Source organism: Anguilla anguilla, chromosome 3, assembly GCF_013347855.1.
Source record: "Anguilla anguilla isolate fAngAng1 chromosome 3, fAngAng1.pri, whole genome shotgun sequence".
Classification (NCBI taxonomy): Eukaryota; Metazoa; Chordata; class Actinopteri; order Anguilliformes; family Anguillidae; genus Anguilla; species Anguilla anguilla.
In genome coordinates this window covers 11,881,718-11,892,875 of record NC_049203.1, presented here as the reverse complement: position 1 = coordinate 11,892,875, position 11,158 = coordinate 11,881,718, and the positions used below count along the sequence as shown (strand labels likewise).

At 42.8% G+C, this 11,158-nt stretch overlaps 1 protein-coding gene across 2 annotated transcripts; it reads right to left on the bottom strand.

The window, feature by feature from the left end:
* Nucleotides 1–1,225: 1,225 nt before the first annotated feature.
* Nucleotides 1,226–10,623, bottom strand: stx5a (syntaxin 5A). Of its 2 annotated transcripts, none has more exons than XM_035410270.1 (11): nucleotides 10,495–10,623; nucleotides 8,065–8,296; nucleotides 7,665–7,735; nucleotides 7,029–7,084; nucleotides 6,789–6,859; nucleotides 6,310–6,426; nucleotides 6,032–6,088; nucleotides 5,688–5,769; nucleotides 5,358–5,458; nucleotides 4,757–4,878; nucleotides 1,226–4,594 (listed from the first exon to the last, which is right to left on the bottom strand). In XM_035410270.1, exons 2-11 carry the CDS (start codon nucleotides 8,281–8,283, stop codon nucleotides 4,435–4,437), a joined length of 1,056 nt encoding a protein of 351 aa, XP_035266161.1. In that variant the 5' UTR covers nucleotides 8,284–8,296; nucleotides 10,495–10,623; the 3' UTR covers nucleotides 1,226–4,434. The 2 variants fall into 2 exon arrangements, with proteins under 2 accessions (XP_035266161.1, XP_035266162.1); XM_035410271.1 differs by lacking the exon at nucleotides 10,495–10,623 and adding an exon at nucleotides 8,978–9,799.
* Between the last annotated feature and the right edge of the window lie 535 nt (nucleotides 10,624–11,158).

Genomic DNA, 11,158 nt, shown 5'->3' with positions numbered 1-11,158 from the left:
ACCCATACAAAGCCTCTTGTCTGAAAAGCTCTTGTTGCTACATTGCCTCTCCCTCGCAGAAAGATTCAAACTCGAGTGCCTTCCTCTCCCTTATCCTCAGTATGTCACTGAAATGATTAAGTTGCTTTGCAGATTCACATTAAAACTCTCCAGGTCCATTCAGCAGTGTGCCATCAAAATCCCGTTAGGATGCACAGCATATACGTCATAGCATCTCTCTCTCTCTTCTCTCTCCCCCCCCTCCCCCCTTCCCCAACGCTCAGAAAGATGGTGACCGGGTTTGACCCTGAAGCCCATGGGGTGCTGCGCATCCTCCACTCGTTGCCATGTGACTGCCGGGGGTGGGGGCCGGGGGGGGGGGGGGGGGGGCTTTGGGGAGGAGCACACGAGGGTGCAGCCCAGCCACTGGGAGAAGCAGCTCCTCTCCTTCATCGCCTTCTGCTCTGAGCACCGCATCAAAGGAAGCAAAATTAGAGGGGAACTATTAAAGGAGAAAGACCGAGAAAGGGAGATGAAACCAGTACGTACATGACGTAACACTGCTCTCAGAGAAAGATGGTTCAGTCATCTCATCCGATTCATATCCAGAGGACTAAGAAATCTGAAGACAAACTATACAATGTAATAAAATACAATTCTACATATAGATTGGCATTAAGAAACATCACTGAATGTGGTGCTTTGCTGTGAGCATGACAGATTTAACATTTTTCTTCTTAATTTCGATTACCCATGTGTGCACATCAGTATTCTGTATAAGCTCATTCTTTTAATGTTCATGAACAAGAATGTAGTTCTGTGCCTTTAATGCGATTTCACATACATGTAACAGAATCACAACAAACAGAAAGGAACACTTCCATGTTTAAAAAAAAATTTTTTTAACAATTGTATTTGTGCATTGTCCACAAGTATGATTGTTTTCAATGTTATCTTTCATGCTGGCTTGGAAGAGTACGAGTATAGTTTAAATACAGGTAAATGTAGACATTGGGAGATGGAGGAGGGTAGCACAGGACCTTGTACACATGATCTGCTGATACAGAATCATGTCATGTGATTGGTTGAGAAGGTTTTATCAGAACAGGTTATACTGGATGTTAACAGCAGTAAATTACTGTAAAACTGAAAAATGCTGTTTTGAACAAAACCGAAAGTTTAAAATCTGCTGAAGAGGGGGCGTGGCAGTAAAAGATACACACAGAAAGGCACACGGCAGATGGTGTTGCGTTTTGAGTTTGCTTTTTAATATTCACTTCTCAATACATTATTTGCAATTTATACAATAGAAGCATTGGGCTAAAAAGTCAGAAACAGGAGAGCTAAAATAAAAAAGTGTCATTACAGACACTGTTCTGTAGGTTTACGCCATTCTCTTATTCACATTAGTTCTAGAAGGAGGGAGAGGAAGAGACCGTTGTGCAGAGAGAGAGAGAGAGAGAGAGAGAGAATATAAACAAAATAAAAATATTAGTGTTTGACAGAAAAGTAGGGCGAGATGGAGAACAAGCAGCGAGGAATCCATGTCAAGAAAATGGAGGGAAAGTGTGAAGATGACCGTAAACAACTAAAGAGGTTTGGAAATCTACCAAGTGCTTTCAGAAAATGTGCTGCTCTTTAGAAAATGAGGATATTAAGCCTCAAAAGGCCAGTCTCTCGCTCTCCCTTTCTTGGCTTTCACTGTCCCTCACTAGTCCCGTTTTGGCAAATAAAACCCCAGGAGAGAAAAAAAGAAATGATGACATATACAATTTTAAACATTTCACGATTTTATCTATATTTACACTTGTTTTGCGGTTTAACGTTAGATGCAGCCGGCAGCTCAGATACTGAAACCGCAGGAAGGAATCCCTGCTCTCTTTCAGCACCCCCACGCTCCTCTCCATCCCAGATACAGGGGCCACTAAAGTACCCCCACCCCTCCCACCCCCCTTTTCAGTCCATTTGAGAAGGCAAGTCCAAAGTTGCTCCCCTAATAATATTTACAGTTACTTTCAGGGTGAAAAATCACAAGTAAAATTAAAAGATCCATTCAGTCAAATACGTCTCAAAATGTAATAAAATGCAGGGGTGCGCATGTGTAACTTTCTAAAATGGTCTTCAGGTGGAGGAACACTTTAGGACAGGCTTCATCAAGGCTGTAAGGGAAGCAGCACTTCCTTACGCTGCAGCCATTGCACAGAACTGTTAGTAATGCCGAGCAACTGTGCAGACAGTCCCCTCCCTCGCGCTCACTCCCATCCTTCAATTTCAGATGGAGGCTACTGTAAGAGCAGTTGGGAATCTACCGACAGAGAGATAGAGAAAGAGTACAGAAAAGCTTCATGCCATTGAAGAGTAAGAATCAGCTTTCCCCCACCACCCAAGGAGGTCATAGAAAGGGTCATCTGGCATTGTGGGGGGAAAAAAACAAAACAAATAAAAGCTCTGCAGTCACCCAGATAAAACAGGAACACAGGGCCCAGCACAAAACATTACTTTTGTTCCTTTCAGCGCTGACCTGTTGGGCATTGTTAAATAATACATCAGCGGATTCACTTCACGCATAATGCCCCATGTTACAATGCAGGCCCCCCGGACTACTCTGGGCGAAGTACCAAGGCGGCAGAGTGTACGGCTGGGACCTGATATCAAGCGATAAATAATGTGGACACTTCCCAACACATCTGGGCACACGCCTAGGATCGCAGAACCAAGAAAGCACTTTTACAAACGGAGCACCTCGATCAGGCCGCAGTGCTTATTAAGGCTATGACTGCCAAATATTAGTGCCAGATGTTCCCCTTCTCCCTCTCTCTCTCCCCTCCTCTTTCTTTCTCTCCCCAGTCTCACCCTTTTTTTTTTTTTTTTTTTTTTACAAAGCAGGAATGTTTCTAAAATAAAATTGAAAAAAAAAAAAGATTAAATAAAAATCTACAGTAACCATGCAGTCATGGTATCAATATCTGGGGTCTTCAGTGGTCTTTTCACCCCCAACAAAACTGCAATGCTTAAAAATTGGGACGTGAAGAAGTTTAATTCTCACATCAGCTCTCTCAAACCAATACAGAACATATATTTGCATTTTGCCACAAAACCGAACAATGGCAAAAAAATAATAATAGCAACACAAAGTTTCAAAAGGGTTTCATTCCATTCAGATCAAATGGAGATTGGAAATCAACAGGGGGATTCCAGTAAAAGAAACGTGGCAATGGATAATATTGTATAACACTATCAACAGGGGAAACTCTACAAGAGATGGCAGCACTTCACAATGATAGCAACTCCTCAGAAATGGCCAACAATGCAATGCAAGCTCCTGTATGCAGACAAATTTATCTTCCATGCCATTCAGCCCACGTAGCCAAATGACCTGCCAGGAAACAATTATGGGCTGGGAGATTTTGTTGCATTTTCCTGCACACAAAAGACGTTTATAAAGCCAGTGAAAAAAATTCTCTCTTCACACATAAAATTTTCCCACTTCAAGCTGAACCATTGTCTCTTGTGTCTCAGAGAAACCTGTATTTACACCCCAAGAAAATCCTTCATTTTAAATCACGGCCAAAGGAAAGCACTGGTCTTTATCGCCAGATGGTATCAGAGGACACGCTGAAGATTAATCCTTAACTAGAGCCAAACGAAGCGACTCACCCTTACCGTGTAAAGGCATGGACGGGCGTTTCATTTCTCACAGAAAAGAGAAATGTGGCCAATTAACTCACAGATCTATTCTCCATATTATACCCCCTGAGTAGAGCACTAAAGGGAAAAACAGCACTGGTTTTGAAGCAGTTTGGAAAACTAGCTCAAGTAATGGAAATCGTATTCTGTAATCATTATTTTTAAAATCATTTGTGTTTCAAATAAAACTACAACACCGTATGAAATAACGTTTTAAATGTATGTATCTCACTTATTTTATTATTTTCTGACATGTAACTGGTGGCATACAAAGGTCTCGAAAAGTCAGTGAGAATACCAGTCACCAGGCAGGCAGATAAGGCCTGCCATTATGCAACTTGTGTCCCAGAAATAGTAATTTATGCAATATTTACCTTCACCACCTCTCAAAAGAGAGAATGAGATATGGAGACAGAGTTCTCAATCACACTCTCAGAACGTGCACACACACACACAAACACACGCGCACGCGCACACACACACACACAAACACACGCGCACACAAACGCACGCATACACACACACACACACAAATGCACTCACACACACACAAAGGCTATCACATGTTAACGCGCTCACCTGCACACACACATGCTAACACACAGACACACACACATGCACTCGTTCTTCAGTCATCCGATTCCCTCCCAAACCACTCCTCTCTTAGCCATCTCCTGTCCGCTGTACTCTGTTCTGTAATTTAGCCTGGTCCTCCTCCTCCTCCTCCTCCTCCTCAGTCTCGTCCCCTTCCTTCGCCTCCGCTTGCGCTCAGGCCAGGAAGACCACAAAGACGATGAAGAAGACGATGAGGATGAGGAAGATCTTCACCAGCAGCCAGCGGTGCGAGGAGACAGACTGGAAGTACTTGAGGATCTCGCCGTGGGCGGCATCCACGTTCAGCTGCGTGTCCTCCACGTTTGCGTCGATCCTAGGAAGGAAAGGAGGAGAGGGAAGGTTCAAAGGGGAAGAAGGAGAAGGTTACATAAAGGGTGAAGCAGACACCCTTATCCAAACAAACTAACAGGACAAACTTGCTTCCTTGTGCCCGCTACAGGACCCCTCATACAGCGTGCACCTCCCCCTCTCTCACCTCTGTACAGTCTCCTCCTGCTCCTTCACCATGTGTGCCAGCTGCTGGAATATGGAGCCCAGCTCCACGATGGTGGACTCGATGTTCTGCATGGTGTCGGCGCGGCTCTGTATGTAGGAGTCCTGGGGGGCAGGAGACCGACACAGCCGTGTATCAGTGAGGCTTACTTAAGAGTGCGCGACATAGCGCTTCTGGGGCAATATCAACAGCCAGTGTGTAACTGGCCCTATTCTACACTACAGCATATAGCATTATAGCATCAATGCAAACTGCATCCAAGTTCCCAAATTCACGGAGGAAGCAGATAAGCACAGATTTCAACTTATGAAGGAAAAATGTAAGAAATTCTGTCTGTACAACAAAGCATTTCAGCTTGCTTACTTTACTATTAAGCAGAAATCAAGGGTCTAGAGAACTACGGAGTCTTCGTCAGCCAATTACAATATGACCCCAATATTATCTTACATCCCCAGTAAGTTACTAATATACCTCCATCGGTGGCACTTGTGTCAACACAATGAGTGACACTGTTACCAACACCATAGAAGTCATTTCAGAAAAGGACTTTGGGCAAAATACAGTGCATCAGTGGGACAATCACCTGTTCGTCTATGAGCTGCAGCTGCTGACTGGCGCGCGAGTCCATATCTATGGAAACGTCGCCCGACCTCTTCGTCTCATCCTGCATCAAGACGGAGCTCTCTGAGGAAGACGCAAATGGAAGTGAGAAATGAGAGAAATAAGCAGAGCGGACAACAGAAACATATCAAGGACAAAGGAGGTGGGAAAAGAAGATACAAGAGTATCAGTGGCATCCTCTTGACTGATCATGACAACCTGTCCATGTTGGCACAGAGACAAAATGGCCACTCATAATGCAGAGGGACGAGGACAGAGGGAGGGGGGGGGGGGGGTAAGAAGAGGGTCTTACTGAAGTTGTTGGCGTGTAGAGGGGAGGAGGATGCCGGGGCCTGAGAGAACTGCTCCCTTCGACTGCGCTGCTGCTTCAGGTTCTGCAGAGGGAAACAAAGTCACTCTGTGCCACCTGCACACTGAGGCTGCACACCGCAAGAAGCCTGCAGCCCACCATGGACCCCTGGTCCCTGACAGACAGCGAGTCCGCTACACAGAAGCGCCAAGCACCACTCAGGCAACGCCGGGTATCAAAAGTGAGGGGGAGGGGTTAACAGTAATAACATAAAATTAGCAGTTAGGTAATGCAGTTTTGTACAAGAAGCAGAAAATGATTTCCATGACCACTCCTTTGAGGCTTACCTCTGTTCTCACTTCAAGCACTGATTTGAAGTCGTTTGACATGGACGCGAGTTTAGACTAAAAGAGAAGGGAGAAAACACAAGGCAAGGTTAGACTTCCAACTCCGACAAACAGAACGAAAATATAAGGTAGTATCATAAAAAATCCTGAAAATAGCAAAGCAACACACCGGATGAATATTGAAAATTCCATCACATGTAAAATAACATTTTCATGAAGCATGAAAAATCAGTGTATTAGAAGAGCTTGTAGTCGCTGTGGGCGGGGCCAAGACTGACCTGCAGGGAGACGACGATGGTGTTGGAATGTGTCTGGACATGCCGGCCATTTTGACTGCTTCGCGAGCGCACCAGCTCCTGCAGCTGCGCTATCTGTTTATTCAGGCTGTTAATGTCCTAGGAGAAACATGTATATCAGAAGTGGGGCACAGAGGTGAGACCAAAATAACAACATTTTTTAGTTATTTTTAAGATACAGCACATAGGCTGCAGTCACCACAGACAGGTGTTTCTGCCTGTGTCTGTCTAGCTGCAATGCTAATTTCTTTCAGCAAGGAATGAAACAACTAAAGGAGGCTGTATTATAGTGACTGTATTATTATATTGACTGTTTAATTATTGATTATATTGACTTTTACAATTTACTTGTGCTGGTCTTTGTCCCCTCACACTCAAAATAATACATACAAACTAGGTGCGCCATCTTTGGGGTGCAAAAAACACAAACACACACAGGAAACGCAGCACGGTTCCATTACCTGCTTGATAATGTATGTTAGTTCTTCGATCTCCACAGCCTTGTCATCAAACAAGGATTTTCTTTTGGCAACTGTATATTTAAAAAAAAAATTTTTTTTTTAAAGATTTAAAGAGTTAAACCAAAAAACTTCTATGTACTTATTTGTTCATGACCTTTGCATCATTTTTTTTCATGTTAACCATAACTACCACCAATATATGATTTTCATCAACAGCAACAGCAGCCAATGAGCTCTTACGTATTGTGAGCTTTTCCAGTTTGGCGAACGTGTTGCTTAGGTCTTTTCCGATCCTCCTGCGTGAGAAAAAAGAAAGCGAAAGTAGGAAATGATTGTAAGGTTTTTTCCCTTGCACTACCAGTCACTACTGTAAATGATCAGTAAGGGACTCCCCTAAATTTTAGAAGCATGATAGGGGGCATATAATACAACTCATTAGCATAAAAACAAGGAAATGTATGTAATGGCTTTTAACCTTTCTATGAAATTACAACATTACAGCCAATAGGGTGTCAACTAAAACAGCAGTGCTCTTGCTTTTCATACACACATTTGATCCTTTCAGATAATCATGAAAACACATTTATCAAATGTTAAATTAAAAAATAGTTTTACAAAGCGCACTTGTCATGGCCCAAGCATAAACTTTAAAAAATTTGTCCACGAGCCACGTTTTTGTAATACTTGCAGCAGTTCATTCCATTAATACCCACTGCAGCCATAATAATAACATTACATTACAGTCACTTAAGCAGATAATTTTATCCGGAGCAACAAGGCGATAAATGGAGCTCACCATACAAGTAAAGGGTAATGAAGCATAACAGCATGCAAATGACAGCGAGCAAAACACATGAAAAGAATGCAGGGACTGACTTAGCCATGAGCGTGAAATCGCTGCGCTGTCGGAGTATGTTGAGGGCTGGTTTATTGGTCTGGATCCCATTCTGCACGGTCCAGAGAGATGAACGCACAAAGAAAAACAAAGAAAGATTAACGTGCGACCCACACACCCCTGCCTCACCCTCCGTCACTCAGAACGTCAAAGAATCATTTATTTAGGGAACCAAACCCATGTTTTTCGTCAGACCACCTTTTTGGAAGGACTGGCTACAGCCAGTTTGCAACCACTTTGAGACTCGCACTAATGAAGCTGAGGTCTCCCCCGCTGAGGTCGAATTGTGGGATTTTCCCTTTTAAAAGCGGCCGCGACCCTGCAACGCGAACGGCGCACATGAGAGGATGTGTGCGTGCCGCGGGGCGGTGAGCTTCTCACCTGTCTTCCCTGTAGAGACTTGCAAGCTGACAGAAACTCCTGCGTGCGATCCCGACAGGACATGTTGCTGCTGTCCACTGGCGGTGGAGCGGTGGGGGGAGGCGGGGCTGCTACGAGGGGCGCGTCTGGCGGGTGGATCAGCTGTGACTGGGTCTGAGAAGGCCCGAGGTACACCCCCTGCTGACTGCTTCTAGGACCGTGGCGGCGACGCGTGTTCATGGAGACTCATCACCTGGGAGGGGTGTGGGACAGCATTATACTGTGTACTTACCTGTACCTGTTCGCTAGCAAGAGCTGCCTGCCTCTCCCTTGCTGCGACTGTTCTACTGCAGGCATATTTGCACAGTAGATGCTCAACATCTCAGCCTTTGACCAGGCGTTCCTCAGAGATCACTGCTTGCGACTCTCTTCAGAGTCCGCTAGATTAAACAACTTTAATCTGCTGTTCCGGCCTATGTTTTTTCCTACTACTGATAATCTAATAGCATTTAACTAGTTAATCTGCCAGCCCCCATGACATACCAGCTCTACTAGACAGCAAACTTCCCCAAAACCACTGATTCTATGAACATGTTGTTCCATTCTAGAGGGGGATGAATCTAGAATGGAACAACAAATTATCTTTGCAACGACCTCTCCTTGATAAATAAAATCATTGTGTTGCTGCCATCACAGCTCCTTCCATCCAACATTAAACCTGACACCCCTGCAAAACCTACATCCTTGGCAACACATCTCAAAATACATTCATCTCCAGGCCCTCAATAATGCAATGAGCTACCAGAAGCACAGAAATGGTGCTTTTACAAATATACCCAATTGCCTGGAATCAAGTAAACACACTGGTTTAAGATAATGTCATTTTTGCTAATTATTGTTATACTCTATGTTCAGTTTAATATGGCAAAATTACCTTGATGATAAAAAATAACTGCATGGCACTATGTTTCCTTGAGGAAATTGAAAGCAAATCTATTCCTGAAATCCCAAAAGATTGCTAGCACACTGGAAAAGTGCTTGAACTCAACATACTAAACTGGGAGGAAATGCAACCATTAAGCCTATATATTTTAAAAGAAAAAAAAAGGATTATGTTCGAGAATTGCTCGTGCGTGAGCTAAATACTAATACAAATATCAATTTCTACTTTTTCAAATAAAATATCAGTAGTGCACTGACATTAAACAGAACTCAATAAACTAACGTTACACATTTATAGCTTTGACTTAATCCAGTGGATAGTGAAAAATACATGAAGTAAGCACATCAGAAACTCCCAGACTTCAGAATAAGTTACCTACGGGTAATTTAGCAAACAAAGCTGCACAATTCAAAAATCAAAATTAAACAATCGTTCCAAATCCAAAACATGCCGCGGCCATCAATATCATTTCTAGAATTATTTTCCAATAACAATCCATGACGATAAAAATGAATGTTAAAAAAATCAACACATCCATTGGTCACAGTGTATCAAAACAAACAAAAAATACACGCCGCACCAACTACAATCCATAGACAACCAGCGGTTACAGCTGTTGAATACGTAACATTACGCCAGCTGGGTAAGAAGCAAGATAGCTAGCGCTAGCGACTTTCAGATAATGCAAGCCCAACAAGTTGGTAACAACTATAGATCAACCTTCAATATATCATCGTATCTAAAACACAATGTACGAAACTTAATGTGTAGAGCCATGCTTTTTGTTCAAAATTGATTCAAGGCAAATCTGAGAACTTAGTCCATGGACTGAGCTACAGCTAGCGCGCTAGCTGCCAGCCATTTAATAAACTTAGGTACAAGAACCACAACCTAACCCTTATTTTTCTGACCCACCTCTTCACTGATCCAATTGACTGATGGATCTACCATTTCCTGCCCTTCCTAAATAATACAGAAATTCAATTGGACAACTCCATTGCATTGAGTCATTAGAGTCCGTTTCCTCACGTAACTGGTCAAAAAGCCACATCACTCGGCAGTTACCGGCTTCCTCCTATGATCTGATTCGATGAGATACAAGTCATCTGTAACCACATGCTAACTTCCCATTGGTTGTATTACCCATCAACAGCAATCAATCCTCTTCCCGTTAAAGCTTGAATTCGCATTTAAAGCACAACTTAAATAATACAACATATAACATCGTAAATATAATACCATAGCCCGCATTTCAAGTATAATGTCGAACGATTCGCATATAAACGGTATAAGCCTACACAATGTACCATAAATTAGCAAACGAATGTACTGCTGCGAATTTGCTGATAGCTAATGCTAAGTAGTCTAGCCAGCTAACAATCAGTCCATTACTAGCTAAGCTTAAACAAGACACCAATAACTGGTCGAATAGGCTTCACAACTGGACCCTTATCAATCCGGAAGTCTATCCCAAATGAAAGTTCTGATAGATTTAGCTCCGTTCTCACCGGTAAATCCGTGTCTTTTTCTTTCAGTCTTCCTCAGAGCCTCTAGTTACTGTGTTTGAGGTTTCGATCCGGGTCAGTCACCGGATTGCTGACGTAAGCGCCACGTCTACCACTTCACATTCTCTCGTGTGTAGTCATATCGTGTGATGTAGTCACTACGCGATAACGCATAGGTGAGGAAGTCCGAAAAAAAATATTAGACAAGTTATACAGGGCAAGTGCTTATGGGATTTAAGTATGTAAACTTGTGGGACGATACATTGCAATGATTGCCTATGCTGTAACCAGTGGCTTGTCTCTGCTTATTTCAAACGTTTACTGGCAGAACAAGTCTGACTTTCTCTTATCAACTACCGCCACCAGATAGCGCAATTTCTTACATTTGGGATCATTAATTTACTACTGTTGTTTGAATGAGTAATTCTCAAAAGTTGGAGATTTTGTGAAGAAAACATTGTCAAAACACATACAAATAAACATATATTGTTATTTTTTAGGTTATGTGAAATTAACAACTGAAATTAGTTGCAGGTTTAATTGCTTCAATCGATACTTTCCCCTCTGCCATTCAGATTTTGCTCATTAAACATTTACATAGCTGACAAATAATGCCACAAAAGGCTAGAAGAAAGAAATAGCCAATAAAACAAAGATTCAGTGCTAA